Here is a 20,010-nt window from a genome sequence, read left to right as displayed (position 1 = left end):
AGCACGCACGCACACACACACACAGCTATGAAGAGTTAAACACAAGACTATGCCTTTTAACTGGCAGAAATGCTTAAACAGTTGAAGTCGGAAGTTTACATACAGTTAGGTTGGAGTCATTAAAACTCGTTTTTCAACCACTCCACAAATTTATTGTTAAAGAACTACAGTTTTGGCAGTTTCTAGAAAATGATGTCATGGCTTTAGAAGCTTCTGATAGGCTAATTGACATCATTTGAGTCAATTGGAGATGTACCTGTGGATGTATTTCATGGTCTACCTTCAAACTCAGTGCCTCTTTGCTTGACATCGTGGGAAAATCAAAAGAAATCAGCCAAGACCTTAGAAAAAGAATATGTAGGCATCCACAAGTCTGGTTCATCCTTGGGAGCAATTTCTAAACAGCTGAAGGTACCACGTTCATCTGTACAAACAATCGTGCTCAAGTATAAACACCATGGGACCATGCAGCCGTCATACCGCTCAGGAAGGAGACACGTTCTGTCTCCTAGAGATGAACGTACTTTGCTGCGAAAAGTGCAAATCAATCCCAGAACAACAGCAAAGGACCGAACAGGTACAAAAGTATCGATATTCACAGTAAAACGAATCCCACATCAACATAACCTGAAAGGCCGCTCAGCAAGGAAGAAGCCACTGCTCCAAAACCGCCATAATAAAAACATACTACGGTTTGCATCTGCACATGGGGACCAAGATCGTACTTTTTGGAGAAATGTCCTCTAGTCTGATGAAACAAAAATATAACTATTTGGCCATAATGACCATCGTTATGTTTGGAGGAAAAAGGGGGACGCTTGCAAGCTGAAGAACTCCATCCCAACCGTGAAGCACGGGGGTGGCAGCATCATGTTGTGTTGGCGCTTTGCTGCAGGAGGGACTGGTGCACTTCACATAATAGATGGCATCATGAGGATGGAAAATTATGTGGATATATTGAAGCAACATCGCAAGACATCAGTCAGGAAGTTAAAGCTTGGTGGCAAATGGGTCTTCCAAATGGACAATGACCCCAAGCATACTTTCAAAGTTGTGGCAAAACGGCTTAAGGACAACAAAGTCAAGGTATTGGAGTGGCCATCACAAAGCCCTGACCTCAATCCTATAGAAAATGTGTGGGCAGAACTGAAAAAGCATGTGCGAGCAAGGAGGCCTACAAACCTAACTCAGTTACACCAGCTCTGTCAGTAGGAATGGGACAAAATTCATCCAACTTGTTGTGGGAAGCTTGTGGAAGGCTACCCGAAATATTTGACCCAAGTTAAACAATTTAAAGGCAATGCTACTAAATACTAATTGAGTGTATGTACACTTCTGACCCACTGGGAATGTGATGAAAGAAATAAAAGATTAAATAGATCTCTCTACTATTATTCTGACATTTCACATTCTTATAATAAAGTGGTGATGCTAACTGACCTAAGAAAGGGAATTGTAATCTAGGATGAAATGTCAGGAATTGTGAAGAACTGAGTTGAAATGTATTTGGCTAAGGTGTATGTAAACTTCTGACTTCAACTGTGTTGCTGTAATTGGTCAGGAGTTGGCATACTAGATCAGCCTATAGGGCTCAACCCCACAGCAGATCATCCATGAACTGTAACTGCCATCTGTTGCTCCTCCTCACAATATCACATCTTCTCTCAGCATTTCATTAACATTCACAGTTCAAGCAGAGCATTTACATTTTTTAATGACCAGACATTTTGTTTTTATCAATACTCTTTCCAGGCATTAGTTCCTCAGCAGATAAGAAATGGTGGTTCATTTGATCACCATTCTCTGTATCCCCAAAAAAAGAGTTGGATAACACTGCCCCTTCCACTTTAAAATAAAGTGGTGATCCTAACTGAACTAAGACAGGGCATTTTTACTAGGATTAAATGTCAGGAATGGTGATAAACTGAGTTTAAATGTATTTGGCTAAGGTGTATGTAAACTTCCGACTTCAACTGTATGTATGTATTATGTATGTATGTTTGTAAGAACTACTACATACCGAAGAACAGTCATAAACATTAGACGATGGGGTCTCAACTTTTGTGAGACCCCATCTCCAAGCCAATAAATAACATATTGGTAACAACTGAGATTAAGGTTGTTTATGTCCTGATAAAATTGTAAGTAGCCTTGCACAAGCAATAACAGCTCACAGGAACAGTAGTATGTCCTATTTTTGTAGTGTGAGCCGGCTTGATGTACAAGTAAAACCCCTGGACAGGACGCTATCCAAGGACGCCAAAGTAGTCCTCCCTCCCATAACAAATATGCGTAAAGATGTTTAAAAGAACAGACGGCCCTCCAGCCTGAGCCTCACTCTTCATATCTCTAAGCACCACTGATTTAATTTGCAGTAAGGGACACACTATCTAAGAGAGAACCTGCAGCCAAATCTACTACCTGAATAAATCCTTTCCATTAGCTAGGTTTTCATCTAATTGGTGACAAATTTTCATGTGAATATCCCAAAATCTGCATACAGAAAATATGCAAATCTTCCCACAGTGGCGTTTCCAACAAATGGACTTGTTACAGAAAACAGTGTGTGAGGATGTAGTGCACACAAAATGTACTTTTTCGCTTAAATTTTCATGTACTAAATAAAAATCTGAGGTTCAATGTGTTTCCATCGCATTTTCAACTCTACTTAGAGTTTTGTCACAACAACTCTGGTCGTCTTGGCACGTGCACTCTAGCCAGCAGCTGGAGATACATAATTAAATGATTATAGATCAGAGCAAGAATATACAGTACCAATCAAATATTTGGACACACCTACTCATTCAAGGGTTTTTCTTTATTTTTTACCATTGTCTACATTGTAGAATAATAGTGAAAACATAAAGTATAAAGTAACACATGGAATCATGTAATAACAAAAAAAGTGTTAAACAAATCAAAATATATGTTATAATTGAGATTCTTCAAAGTAGCCACCCTTTGCCTTGATGACAGCTTGGCATTCTCTCAACCATCTTCATGAGGAATGCTTTTCCAACAGTCTTGCTGTAGTTCCCACATATGCCGAGCACTTGTTGGCTGCTTTTCCTTCACTCTGCAGTCCAACTCATCCCAAACCATCTCAATTGGGTTGAGGTTGGGTGATTGTGGAGGCCAGGTCATCTTCCTTTATTATTTCCCCCTATCCCTACCACCCCTCCCCTAACAACAACACTTAGGCTTCTGCTTCCAGCTTATACTGTACATACTATGTAAATTTTATGGACACAATGTATTTTACAATAGTTATATTTTGTTTGTTTTTAATTCCGTCCTTCAGCTACGTACAGTGCCTTGCAAAAGTATTCATCCCCTATTGCCGTTTTTCCTATTTCGTTGCATTACTACCTGTATTTTAAATAGATTTTTTATTTGGATTTCATATAATGAACATACACAAAATAGTCCAAATTTGTGAAGTGAAAATAAATAAATAACTTGTTTAAAAAATAAATAAAAAAGTGGAAAAGTGGTGCGTGCATGTTTATTCACCACTTTTGCTCTGAAGGCCCTAAATAAGATCTGGTGCAACCAATTACCTTTAGAAGTCACATAATTAGTTAAATAAAGTCCACTTGCATCCAATCTAAGTGTCACATGATCTGTCACATGATCTCAGTATATATACACCTGTTCTGAAAGACCCCAGTGTCTGCATCACCACTAAGCAAGAGGCCCCACCAAGCAAGCGGCACCATAAAGACCACCATTAAATCTATTATTAAAAAATGGAAAGAATATGGCACCACAACAAACTGCTAAGAGAGGGCCACCCACCAAAACTCACAGACTAGGCAAGGAGGGCATTAATCAGAGAGGCAACAAAGAGACCAAAGATAACCCTGAGCTGCAAAGCTCCACAGCGGAGATTGGAGTATCTGTCCGTAGGAACACTTTAAGCCGTACACTGCACAGAGCTGGGCTTTACGGAAGAGTGGCAAGAAACTAGCCATTGCTTTAAAAAATAAATATGCAAACACGTTTGGTGTTTGCCAAAAGGCATGTGGGAGACTCCTCATCCCCACAGTGAAGCATTGTGGTGACAGATGGTGATGTTTTTCATCAACAGGGACTGGGAAACTGGTTAGAATTGAAGGAGTGATGGATGGCGCTAAATATTGTTGTTAGTTGCATGTGTGACAACTCTACCAGTCATATTTATGATATAATTGACAAAGATTATACCTTTTTATAAAAAAATGTATAGATATATATTTTGTTGATCAATTAGTATATTTGAGTTTAACCATAATATTTGCTTTATTATTTGTTCTGTCTTTTCTGGTAGATTAAACTGAAATTGCAACCAACTGTCTATCACTTGTTTTAAAAAATAGTGATATTTTGGAGATGATTTCAATAAAAAAAGAATGAAAGTGAGATATTGTAATCTGAATAAAGGGAAAAAGGCCATTCTTGAACATGGGGTGAGATTCTTACTTATCTACCTGAGAACCAGTTTGGATTTAAGTATGACTGAAGCCTTTAGTGAGAGGTCTAATGCTTTAATATGGAATCATTTCTTCCCCCGGAATTCATATTCATTATATAAATAGGCCTGTTTAATTCTGTCTTGCTTGCCGTTCCAAATCAAATGTAATATTTTTAGCTCATATAATAAAATAACAGGTTGCTAGGTGTAGGCAAGGCCACAAGCAAATAGGTAAACTGGGATACGACTAAAGAGTGAATCAGGGTGATTATTTTTCTTCACAAATAGACAGGTATTTTTCTTTCCATGGTAGCAAGATCTTATCTATTTTTTGTAACTTTCTATTAAAATGTATTGTCGTGATAATTTCTTTTGGGATATGAATACCGAATATGTCCACATCACCGTCAGACCATTTTATTGGTAAACTACACGCTAATGTAAAAGTTGTCTTTTTTTGTGATCCAATACGTAATATAGTACACTACAATACACTCTGAGGCTGTTCAGGGATCCAAATTGTGGATTTAAAATAAAACATGAACCATCCGCGTACAATGACACCTTTGTTTTTAAGCCCTGGATTTCTAGCCCCTTGATATTATTGTTGGATCTGATTTTAATAGCTAAGATTTTGATGGCCATAAATAAATAGATATGCCAATAGTAGACAACCTTGTTTTACTCCTCTTTGACAGTTTAATACTTTCGGAGAAAAAGCTATTATTTATTATTTTACAACTTGAGTTACTATAGATAACTTTAGCCCATTGTATGTAGATTTTCTCCAAAAATGTATATATTTCAGGCATTTATACTGTATATATAAATTCCAGTCGTACTTTATCAAAAGCCTTTTCCGCTAAGTCCGCTATGAACACCAGGCCTGGTTTCCCAAATTTCTCATTGTATTCTAATTGTTTCCAATACTTGTCTTATATTATCTCTACAATGTAGAATAATTTTTGGGCTGGAATTTTTTTGTTGTCAAACTGCAGTCAATTTCACTGAGGTTCGCTAGCCAGCTATTTGTCGTCCTTAACGTAGGAGACTCTGCTAGCTAGCCAACAGCTAACAGCTAACAGCTAGGTAACTGATTCTCAGGTAGTATCACATTTTCATTTCATTTCATTACAGTACAACGGTTTGATTTGTTTGATCAGCTAGCTGCTAACATAGCCGTCTTTGTTTCAAAGATAATTGTGTAGTTAGAGCGATTTCCTTATTGTCGTTCTTTTAACGCAACGTAACGTAAACAAATAGAATAGTAGCACTGTAGAAACTATTACACTTTGATTAGTGTAGTGTCAACAACGCATACTGCCAGCTAGCCTACTTCAGCAACTGTATCATTTTAATCATTTTAGTCAATAAGATTCTTGCTACGTAACTTTTTCTGAACATTCGAGACGTGTAGTCCACTTGTCATTCCAATCTCCTTGCATTAGCGTAGCCTTTTCTGTAGCCTAACTATGTGTCTGTCTTCTCTGTTCTCTCCTCTCTGCACAGACCATACAAACGCTCCACACCGCGTGGCCGCGTCCACCCTAATCTGGTGGTCCCAGCATCCAGGTCTCCGGTAGAACTGCATTTTCATCTCAGCCTATGCCTAGTCCCTTGACTTCTTGGCACTGACGGAAACATGGATCACCACAGATAACACTGCTAACTGCTCTCTCCTCGTCCGCCCACGTGTTCTCGCACACCCCGAGAGCTTCTGGTCAGCGGGGTGGTGGCACCGGGATCCTCATCTCTCCCAAGTGGTCTTTCTCTCTTCTCCCCTTACCCATCTGTCTATCGCCTCCTTTGAATTCCATGCTGTCACAGTTACCAGCCCTTTCAAGCTTAACATCCTTATCATTTATCGCCCTCCAGGTTCCCTGTTCATCAATGAGCTTGATACCTTGATAAGCTCCTTTCCTGAAACCTCTCACAGTGCTGGGCGATTTAACCTCCCCACGTCTACCTTGACTCATTCTTTCCACTCCTCTCCTCTTGACCTCACCCTCTCACCTTCCCCCTACTCACAAGGCAGGCAATACGCTTGACCTCATCTTTACTAGATGCTGTTCTTCCACTAACCTCATTGCAACTCCCCTCCAAGTCTCCGACCACTACCTTGTATCCTTTTCCCTCTCGCTTCCAACACTTCCCACACTGCCCCTACTCGGATGGTATCCCTGCTCTCTCTCCCCCGCTACTTCTCCTCTTCCATCCTATCATCTCTTCCCTCTGCTCAAACTTTTCCAACCTATCTCCTGATTCTGCCTCCTCAACCCTCCTCTCCTCCCTTTCTGCATCCTTGACTCTCTATGTCCCCTATCCTCCAGGCCGGCTCGGTCCTCCCCTCCCGCCTCCGTGGCTCGACGACTCATTGCGAGCTCACAGAACAGGGCTCCGGGCAGCCGAGCGGAAATGGAGGAAAACTGGCCACCTGGCATCCTTTCACTCCCTCCTCTCTACATTTTCCTCCTCTGTCTCTGCTGCTAAAGCCACTTTCTAATTCTAAATTCCAAGCATCTGCCTCTAACCCTAGGAAGCTCTTTGCCACCTTCTCCTCCCTCCTGAATCCTCCCCCCCCTCCTCCTCTCTGCAGATGACTTCGTCGACGACATCCGATCCTCGTTTGCTAAGTCAAACGTCACCGCTGGTTCTGCTCACACTGCCACCCTATGCTCTGACCTCTTTCTCCCTCTCTCTCCAGATGAACTCGCGTTTCTTGTGACGGCCGTTAACCTGCCCGCTTGACCCTATCCCCTCCTCTCTTCTCCAGACCATTTCCGGAGACCTTCTCCCTTACCTCACCTCGCTCATCAACTTCCCTGACCGCTGGCAACGTTCCCGTCTTCAAGAGAGCGAGAGTTGTTCTGAAAAACCTACACTCGATCCCTCCGATGTCAACAACTACAGACCAGTATCCCTTCTCTCTTTTCTCTCCAAAACTCTTGCCCATTGGCCAGCTCTACCGCTATTTTCTGACCTTCTTGATCCAAATCAGTCAGGTTTCAAGACTAGTCATTCAACTGAGACTGCTCTTCTCTGTATCACGGAGGCGCTCCGCACTGCTAAAGCTAACTCTCTCTCCTCTGCTCTCATCCTTCTAGACCTATCGGCTGCCTTCGATACTGTGAACCATCAGATCCTCCTCTCCACCCTCTCCGAGTTGGGCATCTCCGCGCGGCCCACGCTTGGATTGCGTCCTACCTGACAGGTCGCTCCTATGGCGTGGCGAGAATCTGTCTCCTCACCACGCGCTCTCACCACTGGTGTCCCCCAGGGCTCTGTTCTAGGCCCTTTTCTCCTATACACCAAGTCACTTGGCTCTGTCATAACCTCACATGGTATCTCCTAATTGCTATGCAGACGACACACAATTAATACTTTCCCCTTCTGATGACCAGGTTATATCTATGTCTGGCAGACATATCAGTGTGGATGACGTCACCACCTCATGAACCTCAGCAAGACGGAGCTCCTTTCCTCCCGGGGAAGGACTGCCCGTTCCATGATCTCGCCATCACGGTTGACAACTCCATTGTGTCCTCCTCCCAGAGCGCTAAGAACCTTGGCGTGATCCTGGACAACACCCTGTCGTTCTCAACTAACATCAAGGCGGTGTCCCGTTCCTGTAGGTTCATGCTCTACAACATCCGCAGAGTACGACCCTGCCTCACACAGGAAGCGGCGCAGGTCCTAATCCAGGCACTTGTCATCTCCCCGTTTGATTACTGCAGTCGCTGTTGGCTGGGCTCCCTGCCTGTGCCATTAAACCCCTACAACTCATCCAGAACAGCCCGTCTGGTGTTCAACCTTCCCAAGTTCTCTCACGTCACCCCGCTCCTCCGCTCTCTCCACTGGCTTCCAGTTGAAGCTCGATCCGCTACAAGACCATGGTGCTTGCCTACGGAGCTGTGAGGGGAACGGCACCTCAGTACCTCCAGGCTCTGATCAGGCCCTACACCCAAACAAGGGCACTGCGTTCATCCACCTCTGGCCTGCTCGCCTCCCTAACTGAGGAAGTACAGTGCATGCCCAGTCAAAACTGTCGCTGCTCTGGCCCCCAATGGTGGAACAAACTCCCCTCACGACGCCAGGACAGCGGAGTCAATCACCACCTTCCGGAGACACCTGAAACCCCACCTCTTCAAGGAATACCTAGGATAGGGTAAGTAATCCTTCTCACCCCCCCTAAAAAGATTTAGATGCACTATTGTAAGTGGCTGTTCCACTGGATGTCATAAGGTGTATGCACCAATTTGTAAGTCGCTCTGGATAAGAGCGTCTGCTAAATGACTTAAATGTAAATGTAAATGTAAATGTAATTATGGATCATCAAGTCACCAGAATCAGACCCTCGAGATTTATTGGAAAGGAGCATCAAGATCACCGTGCACTTTCACCGCACTGTGAAGTTCATAAGTTATTTAATCTGTAGCCTAATAAACTGCATGGTTTCCCTAGTCGTAGTGGGAGGACCACACAACATATCATTGCGTGACTCCAAGTTTGCTTCGATATGATGGTCATTATATCAATAGTTACGCATAAATTACCAATCTATTACAAATCTCGCATAGTTAATTTTACCGACACAGAAAGATCCCACCATGTCGAACGAAGGAATTATCTTTCTGCATTTATAAAATTGTACCGAAGCGTCCTATTTCCATCCCAGCTGTCATTATTTATTTTTTCTAAGTTAGGACTTTACTCAGCCCAAAAACTGTGGATGGAAATGTGGTTAATGAAGTACCAAAAAGGAGAATAGTATCTCACAGCTTTCTCCATCTGCTGTGGCTAGTTGGGTAGACACATGACCAAAGTCTTCAAAGGACAAGTTAACCTCCTTCAACTCCTGATTACCATAATAATAGGATGGAGTTGTTTCTTTATGCCTGGCGTCAGGCTGTCAGCATTATTAGTTCAATGCCTCCTCCTCCTAGAGGGGAAGACGGACGGACGCCACTCAGTGATTACATGCACTTGAAACAGTAGTGGACCATAATCATCAGCCTCTGTCCTCTTAGTGAACTAGCTTCCCACTGATAAATACAGGCAAAGGGAATCTTTCTGAAAAACTGCCATATAGTAGTAGGACAAGGCCATTACTGTTGGCACTTATCCTCAGTGACAGCACTCAGAGTCCCACTCAAACTGATGCAACTGGCTTGTTTTGGTAACAGACATTAACCTCCCCTGAACACACTAGCTCATGCCTGTCACTCCGGCCTCTGATCACAATCATGACAGGAAAAAAATGGAAAGGCACCTTCTTAATTGATTGGCAATCACAAAGTGGAACTAAGTGGACTTAATGTGAGTTAATGTGTGTGTATGAGCGCGTTCAGAAATGAACCAACCCTGGAGAAAATCAGAGGTTTTAATCACTGTGACAGTATTATCCAGTCTGTCCGAGCTGAGTCAATGAGAAATGACTGTTTCATGTTTATTTGCTCTGTGTTCATGTTTAAGTGTGTGTCTTTGCCCGCCTGCTGCTTCGTGTTGCTAACGGCTGGATGGTGGGGTTAAATAGACTTTGATCAGAGCCACAGTGGAGCTCCACGTGGAGACAGACAGCGCTCTGACTCACAAAACTACAGTGAGATGCTCTATCATCTCTTTCATGAGCTAATGAGCCAACATGATATCACATGCCATTTGTAAAGGTAAGACAATTAAACCTGCAGCGTTCATAGGCTCAAAGCACTCTTAGCTGAACTCTGTATTGTAGACTTTCCAGGGAAATATGTGTCTCGCAAGGAATTCCACCACTGGACCAATGGATAAAATTCCATCCAGTCCATCATAGTTCCTGTAAAAATTGTGAAAGCATAAGTGCAGACATGCAAGTTTGCTAATTAGACACAGGTTTGTTACCTTGACCATAAGATAAAGACCCACATACACAGAAACAGACTGGGTTTACACATCCATATCTGTATACTACTGTATATTCTGTGAACTTGATAGCACTGCTAGCTGATAATCCTAACAGTTATCATAATTTAATTCATCCTCTGAAATTCAAGTTTTGTCATTTTCCTCGCTATTAGATCATCAAGGACAATAAAACAAATATATGAATTAATTGGAAAGACATGTTAATTGTGATTTACAGATACAATAAGCTTGACCATAATAAGGCTCCAGCATCTCTAATCATCCTTTATGGTCCATGACTAAAGCCAGGGCTCTGATTCAACCAGGGTATGTCACTGACACTGCCTAATGGACACCCATCTGAGGTAACGTTTCAACCCTTGCAAATATCCAATTAAAATAGTTAAATTATTTTTTAATTTGGACCCCAGATCAGCGCTCTCTTAAACTAATCTTGGCACTGAGAACCAATTCTCATGTGTGACATCACATCTGTCACAAGAGACTAGTAAAAACAGCAAACTTGATTTTAAAATGTAAAGTAATTTCGTATAGGGAAATATTTCACATATATTTTTCATATATATATTTCACATATATATTTATATTTCACATATATATTTCACACACAATATTTCTATTTCACACAAATGTTTAACTGCTTCCACGGACCACAACAGGGTGGTCATTGTGTGGGTGTCCAGACTGAGGAAGAGAGATTGGCTTGGACTGAGAGCAGGAGTGAAACCGCCAGCCTGTAATGTACTCATCATGACAAAATCACCGACAGAAAAACAAATGTAAAGAAGAAACAAAGGATGTCTCCATGAAACTGATGTACTCCCACAGCGCAGAGACACATTGAAGACTATGGAAAAGGACAAATTCACACATCATGGTTGTCACGTCTACTCCCGCTCCTTCCCTCCGGTGTTTGACGTTGCCAGAATACTAACCCCCGGTCCTGGGATCCATCATTACGCACACCTGCACCTCCTCATCAGACACACCTGGACTCCATTACCTCACTTATTACCACCCCTATAGCTGGCACTCCTTCAGGTTCTTTCCCCAGTCAGTATTGTTCCTGTGTTTATGCGTAGGCACTAGTGTTAAGTTGTTTCGTTCCAAGTTTGTTGTTTTATTAAATGTTTCACCTGAATCTCGACTCTTAGCATCTCCGTTACAATGGTGGTTGTCAATAAATATCATGGTTCACGGAATCTGTTCAATTTCGGAATTGACTGGCATCGATGTGGAATTGACTCAAATTCCAAGGGACAATGGTCTGATTATGAGAAAAAGTTGTGTTGAATTGCATTGAACATACTTGGTAATTTGTTACACATTTGCTGGCTATCATCACACGAGAAAGAATGTTCTGTTCAAAGAGACCATTACAAAGTACACAGACGCTCCCCTTTTAAAACATCCCTCAATAAAATGTAGTCTTTGATCACACCACACACACCCACGTCAATGTCCCAGTTTAGGCCCATGTCCCACAGTACCTGGATAGGGAAGATGGGGCAGGTGATCCCTATAGCCCTACAGTCCCTGACAAACTTGAGGAAGGGGTCGATACGGAAAAAGAGCTGGGTGATGATGAAGTCGGCCCCGGCGTCCACTTTCTCCTTCAGTCTCAGGTCCTCGTCGTAGCTCTCCGTGGCCAGTGGGGTAGCCTGCCCCAATGAAAGGGTTTTAATGCTCAATTCGTGTGTGTTTGAGTTTATATAGATCACATTTGTGACCGGTTTCAAGAAACTAGGCGTAGGTCACACATCACTACTTCACAGGAGAGGACTTCTAACGTTTAAAAAAAAAAAATTATCTAGAAAATGCCTTCTTGAACATGTGAACTTTCATGTGCCTTAATAACAAATGTGTATACCATCTGTAAATATGAATACAATTGTTAAATCATGGGCTGGACATGCCGAGAGATGAATTTCGGATTGGCCCACCATGTAGCTCGCTTCTTTCTATAACATGAACTGCTCAGTATTTGTAGATAATCCTTGCTATACCGCAGCTTTTTGGAAAGATATAACATTAGCCATGGAAAACTGCAAAAGTGTTGCTACAGCTCTCAACATCGCTGCGCAGAATTTAGCTATCGACAAAGATCCGTGGGAAAATTTATGGTGGACCACTTTCTGCACACGGTCAGTGTGAACTGGAGCAACTTGACACAAAAACGGGCCAGGTACCCTAGTGGAGCGGCAGGTAGCCTAGTGGTTAAAGCGTTGGGCCAGTAACCAAAAGGTTGCTGGATTGAATCCTCAAGCTGACGAGGTAAAAATCTGTCGTTCTGCCCCTGAACAAGGCAGTTGTTCCCCGGTAGGCCGTCATTGTAAATAAGAGTTTGTTCTGAACCGACTTGCCTAGAAAGTTTTTAAAAATTCAAACTAAAAAACAGGCTGTAGCTATCTACAAACCAAAACGGAAAAGACACGCTGCCGTGAAGCGTTCATCCATGTATACGGATAACAGTCTGGCTACATTTTCAGATATTGCACATTTCTAATTTTGTCAGAAAGTAATTTCATTGCAAGTTATAATAATAATAATAATAATATAATAATAATAATAATAATAATATATTATTATTATTATTATATTATTATTATTATATTATATTTCATGAACATGTGTACAGTACCAATCTATTATATTTCATGAACATGTGTACAGTACCAATCTATTATATTTCATGAACGTGTACAGTACCAATCTATTATATTTCATGAACATGTGTACAGTACCAATCTATTATATTTCATGAACATGTGTACAGTACCAATCTATTATATTTCATGAACATGTGTACAGTACCAATCTATTATATTTCATAACATTTACATGATATTTCATGAACATGTGTACAGTACCAATCAGTACCAATCTATTATATTTCATGAACATGTGTACAGTACCAATCTATTATATTTCATGAACATGTGTACAGTACCAATCTATTATATTTCATGAACATGTGTACAGTACCAATCTATTATATTTCCAGTACCAATCTATTATATTTCATGAACATGTGTACAGTACCAATCTATTATATTTCATGAACAGTACCAATGTGTACAGTACCAATCTATTATATTTCATGAACATGAGTACCAATCTATTATATTTCATGAACATGTGTACAGTACCAATCTATTATATTTCATGAACATGTGTACAGTACCAATCTATTATATTTCATGAACATGTGTACAGTACCAATCTATTATATTTCATGAACATGTACAGTACCAATCTATTATATTTCATGAACATACAGTACCAATCTATTATATTTCATGAACATGTGTACAGTACCAATCTATTATATTTCATGAACGTGTACAGTACCAGTACCAATCTATTATATTTCATGAACACAGTACCAATCTATTATATTTCATGAACATGTACAGTACCAATCTATTATATTTCATGAACATGTACAGTACCAATCTATTATATTTCATGAACGTGTACCAGTACCAATCTATTATATTTCATGAACAACATGTACAGTACCAATCTATTATATTTCATGAACATGTGTACAGTACCAATCTATTATATTTCATGAACATTATATTATTATATTTCATGAACATGTACAGTACCAATCTATTATTTCATGAACATGTATTTCATGAACATGTGTACAGTACCAATCTATTATATTTCATGAACATGTGTACAGTACCAATCTATTATATTTCATGAACATGTGTACAGTACCAATCTATTATATTTCATGAACATGTGTACAGTACCAATCTATTATATTTCATGAACATGTGTACAGTACCAATCTATTATATTTCATGAACATGTGTACAGTACCAATCTATTATATTTCATGAACATGTGTACAGTACCAATCTATTATATTTCAGTACAGTACCAATCTATTATATTTCATGAACGTGTATTATTATATTTCATGAACATGTGTACAGTACCAATCTATTATATTTCATGAACATACCAATCTATTATATTTCATGTGTACAGTACCAATCTATTATATTTCATGAACATGTGTACAGTACCAATCTATTATATTTCATGAACATACAGTACCAATCTATTATATTTCATGAACTGTACAGTACAATCTATTATATTTCATGTACCAATCTATTATATTTCATGAACGTGTACAGTACCAATCTATTATATTTCATGAACATGTGTACAGTACCAATCTATTATATTTCATGAACGTGTACAGTACCAATCTATTATATTTCATGAACATGTGTACAGTACCAATCTATTATATTTCATGAACGTGTACAGTACCAATCTATTATATTTCATGAACATGTGTACAGTACCAATCTATTATATTTCATGAACATGTGTACAGTACCAATCTATTATATTTCATGAACATGTGTACAGTACCAATCTATTATATTTCATGAACGTGTACAGTACCAATCTATTATATTTCATGAACATGTGTACAGTACCAATCTATTATATTTCATGAACGTGTACAGTACCAATCTATTATATTTCATGAACATGTGTACAGTATCAGTCAATAGTTTGGACACACCTACTCATTCCAGGGTTTTTCTTTGTTTGTACTATTTTCTACATTGTAGAATAATAGTGAAGACCTCAAAACTATGAAATAACAGATGTGGAATCATATGGGGCGGTAGGCTCACGGCACTAGGCAGCTCACGGATGCGTTTCCCTTTTGTAATGCATTATCATTTTCAAGGCCTGCCACATCCAACGAGCATCAGAGCCGGCGTACTAGAATTTGATCTTTGTCCTGTATTGACGCTTTGCCTGTTTGATTGGTCGTCGGAGATCATAGCGTTATTTTACAGAAGTTTCCAAATTAGTGGAGTCTGTAAAATGGCTGCTATCTACTGCAGCGCCATCTCACCCTGTAACAATTAAGCTAATTAGTCTTTGGTTTATTTAGTAGCATGTCAAATACCGACAGCGCGGTTCCCCAACTGGCGGTCCGCGGCCTGTGTGTGGCCCCCCAAGTTTTTAGAGCCTTTTTTAAATTATTTTTTATTTCAACCACTGGGAAATCAGCGATTTTTATTGAAGAAATCTGTATTCCCATGCATAATTTAAGAGAAGTGATCGTATACAAATGTGAGCAAGGTTCAAAATTATTTTGTTTTAGTTAAACATCTGTTTGGGCTTCTTGCAGTCAATTTGCAGTCTACAAACTATTTGTAATTATGTTGCGAGCTCCCGACCATCTGCTCAAGAGAAAATCGTCCCGCGGCTGAATCTATTTGATGATCCCTGACCTATAGTATACTACTAATATGTACTGCTATTGTAACTGTGAAAGCAATGTTTGTCTTAGACCCACTGCACCTAATTCAACTGTGCAGGCTTTGATCATGTGTTACCCTGATGACAGAGATTCACACTCTGGTTTTGTCCCAAATGGCTTCCTATCACTATAGTGCACTGTATAAGGGATAGGGTACCATTTCAGATGGAGCGTCTGTCTCTGCCTGAATAGTATAACATGTCTTTACATCTCTCTCTCTCTCTCTCTCTCTCTCGGCAGGGGCTGTGGTTGTTGCCTTTGTGGTGTGCTATCTACCATATTATGTACGGCGCCTCATGTACTGTTACGCAGAGTTCACCGAGTGAGTAACATGCAGACATTTCAATGGGTACACATACCAGTAAATAAGTAAATAAGTGTTTTGTATACTTTATTTCATACATAGTACACACACATGTGTTGACTGGTCAGAGTCATCCATCAGAGCAGGGTGACAGAGGGGAGTTCAGCCACCCATTCAGAGTAGATAGATCTCCCTGATTAAATTAGCTAAGTCTTTCTCTTGCCAATGTCCAAACGATCGCCTGACTACTATCAATATATGTTTTTTAAGTGATTGCAGAAGGGAGTTTAAAGCTAAGGAAGCACGTCCCAGAAAGGATTCAAATAAAACTTCACAGATGGAGAAGGTGGTTGTGTATATATATATATATATACATTTACATTTACATTTAAGTCATTTAGCAGACGCTCTTATCCAGAGCGACTTACAAATTGGTGCATTCACCTTATGACATCCAGTGGAACAGCCACTTTACAATAGTGCATCTAAATCTTTTAGGGGGGGGGGGTGAGAAGGATTACTTATCCTATCCTAGGTCTCCTAGGTATATATATATATATATACTGAGTGTACAAAACATATGCATGCCTTACTAATATTGAGTTGCACCCCCTTTTGCCCACAGAACAGGCTCAATTCGTCAGGCATGGACTCTACAAGGTGTCGAAAACGTTCCACAGGGATGCTGGCCTATGTTGACTCCAATGCTTCCCACAGTTGTATCAAGTTGGCTGGATGTCCTTTGGGTAGTGGACCATTCTTAGTACACACGGGAAACTGTTGAGCGTGAAAAACCCAGCAGCATTGCAGTTCTTGACACACACAAACCAGTGCGCCTGGCACCTACTACCATGCCCAGTTCAAAGGCACTTAAATATTTTGTCTTGCCCGCTCACCCTCTGAACGGCACACATAAACAATCCATGTCTCAATCGTCTCAAGGCTTAAAAATCCTTCTTTAACCTGTCTTCTCTCCTTCATCTACACTGATTGGAGTGGATTTGACAGGTGACATCAATAAGGGATAATAGCTTTCACCTGGTCAGTTTGTCATGGAAAGAGCAGGTGTTCCTTATGTTTTGTACACTCGGCGTGTAAGCCTTCTGTAAACAAGATTTCCCATCTGACATTCTTCAATGGTTTACTTCACCCCTGTATCATCTGAGACCTAATGCTCAATTTAAACACATTTGTCTTGGAGAGGACAGTAGAAGTACATTTTGTTAACAGTTGTGGTTAATAAAGAGGAAAACTATGGGCAAACAATTATTTAAATTTACAATGACACATTAATTGGCATACATGTTGGTTATATGAAGCTTTTCAGAATTGCATCAGTCAATGAAAACCACTGATTGTTCCTCCCTGTGCTCCCCTCCCTCCACCTCCCCGACAGGGAAGGGTATGATTACTACCACTACTTCTTCATGGTGACCAACGTCCTCTTCTATGTGAGCTCAGCCATCAACCCAGTCCTCTACAACCTGGTCTCAGCCAACTACCGGGAGATCTTCTTCAACACGCTCCGCTGCCTCTGCCTACCATGTCGTCGCAAGAAACAGAGACGTCCTCTGACCAGACACTCCATCAGCATCTGCAGTAACCACACCTTCTCCTCCAACATCATCAAGGAGACCGTCTACTGACCACGACAGAACCACACCCCTGATAACATTCCATTTCAGAACTGCAATGTATGTATTCTAGTACTCGGCAGGACTAAATATGGGCTTGATGGGGACTCTGCACTTTGAATCACTGACACGTTGTGCTACATAGGCTACACACACAGAACATATCCAAAATGTGATATTGGTATGATTAATAGAAAGAAATGTGTTGGATGTAATAGTCTTTAACGCTGTAAATAATGTAACATCTATGTACATTCTGATTTTTATAGAACTATCAATGCTACTCGGTTTTAACCACACAGTAGTTTATAAAATGATATGATGACGATCAAAACACGTATCTTTGAAGTAGGAGGCAAAAAACTTTACGCTGTGACAGTTACCAGGAAGTGACTTCCCCTCAGTTTTTGAACATTGTATGCTTTTTAATTGGTCTTCAATGGGGAAAAACTAAGAGCAATGGTGTTTCAAGGGCAAAAACATAATAAAAGGCATCTGGCAGAAGTAAATTCATCCACATACACAAATATGTGTATGTATATTTATCTTTAATGCGTTTTCACGAATTTTATGTAATAATCGTAAAGCCAGTGTATAAGATTAGGGGACATGACGCGGCAGTAAAGTGGAAGGGGCGGTGTTATCCAACTCTTTTTTGGGGGATACAGAGAATGGTGATCAAATGAACCACCATTTCTTATCTGCTGAGGAACTAATGCCTGGAAAGAGTATTGATAAAAACAAAATGTCTGGTCATTAAAAAATGTAAATGCTCTGCTTGAACTGTGAATGTTAATGAAATGCTGAGAGAAGATGTGATATTGTGAAGAGGAGCAACAGATGGCAGTTACAGTTCATGGATGATCTGCTGTGGGGTTGAGCCCTATAGGCTGATCTAGTATGCCAACTCCTGACCAATTACAGCAACACAGTTGAAGTCAGAAGTTTACATACACCTTAGCCAAATACATTTCAACTCAGTTCTTCACAATTCCTGACATTTCATCCTAGTTAAAATTCCCTTTCTTCGGTCAGTTAGCATCACCACTTTATTATAAGAATGTGAAATGTCAGAATAATAGTAGAGAGATCTATTTAATCTTTTATTTCTTTCATCACATTCCCAGTGGGTCAGAAGTTTACATACACTCAATTAGTATTTAGTAGCATTGCCTTTAAATTGTTTAACTTGGGTCAAATATTTCGGGTAGCCTTCCACAAGCTTCCCACAACAAGTTGGATGAATTTTGTCCCATTCCTACTGACAGAGCTGGTGTAACTGAGTTAGGTTTGTAGGCCTCCTTGCTCGCACATGCTTTTTCAGTTCTGCACACACATTTTCTATAGGATTGAGGTCAGGGCTTTGTGATGGCCACTCCAATACCTTGACTTTGTTGTCCTTAAGCCGTTTTGCCACAACTTTGGAAGTATGCTTGGGGGGGTCATTGTCCATTTGGAAGACCCATTTGCCAGCAAGCTTTAACTTCCTGACTGATGTCTTGCGATGTTGCTTCAATATATCCACATAATTTTCCCTCCTAAAGATGACAATATTTTGTGAAGTGCACCAGTCCCTCCTGCAGCAAAGCGCCAACACAACATGATGCTGCCACCCCCGTGCTTCACGGTTGGGATGGTGTTCTTCAGCTTGCAAGCGTCCCCCTTTTTCCTCCAAACATAACGATGGTCATTATGGCCAAATAGTTATATTTTTGTTTATTCAGACCAGAGGACATTTCTCCAAAAAGTACGATCTTTGTCCCCATGTGCAGTTGTAAACTGTAGTCTGGCTTTTTTTATGGCAGTTTTGGAGCAGCGACTTCTTCCTTGCTGAGCGGCCTTTCAGCTCATGATGATATAGGACTCGTTTTACTGTGGATATAGATACTTTTGTACCCGTTTCCTCCAGCAAATTTGTGGAGTGGTTGAAAAACGAATTTGAATGACTCCAACCTAAGTGTATGTAAACTTCTGACTTCAACTGTATTTTGTAGGGCTGGTTTTGGAATCATTTGGATGTATCACATCACTACACACATGGCGTCAATTGGTCAAGTAACCAATATCTTTCCTACTGAGGCTTTTATCTAACTGTGATTTAACTTACCTTTAACAGTGTTTTATTTGAAATAATAATGTTTAAGAGGCTTGTATGAAATGAATGCTGTATTACAAAACGGAGAACTATGGACACAATATGGACTCTGGTCTTTGAAGCATGGAGTGAGCACTGTAGCTAACCTGGGTGTAGTTTACACCACACTGTCATGACCGCTGAGTGTCTTTACAATATGTTGTGTACCATGGAGAATGGCGAACATTTCAGAAATGGAGACAGTGAGTCAGAAACTGATCACGCTGTTCCAATTAATCAAACACATTGAAAGAAGAAAAGTCAATTTAA

At 40.4% G+C, this 20,010-nt stretch overlaps 1 protein-coding gene across 1 annotated transcript in view; it reads left to right on the top strand.

Moving 5' to 3' along the window:
* LOC118360417 (neurotensin receptor type 1) overlaps nucleotides 1-19,802 on the top strand; it is a 56,527-nt gene extending 36,725 nt beyond the window's left edge. The window contains exons 3-4 of the mRNA XM_035739673.2: nucleotides 15,909-15,990; nucleotides 17,369-19,802. Coding sequence (XP_035595566.2) covers nucleotides 15,909-15,990; nucleotides 17,369-17,618 — 332 coding nt within the window. The 3' untranslated portion in view covers nucleotides 17,619-19,802. The remainder of the gene's footprint in view (nucleotides 1-15,908; nucleotides 15,991-17,368) is intronic.
* Nucleotides 19,803-20,010: the final 208 nt, after the last annotated feature.

Source organism: Oncorhynchus keta, chromosome 28, assembly GCF_023373465.1.
Source record: "Oncorhynchus keta strain PuntledgeMale-10-30-2019 chromosome 28, Oket_V2, whole genome shotgun sequence".
NCBI classification, from domain to species: domain Eukaryota; kingdom Metazoa; phylum Chordata; class Actinopteri; order Salmoniformes; family Salmonidae; genus Oncorhynchus; species Oncorhynchus keta.
Note: the sequence above shows the minus strand (reverse complement) of the source record. Positions and strands in the feature narration are given on the sequence as shown.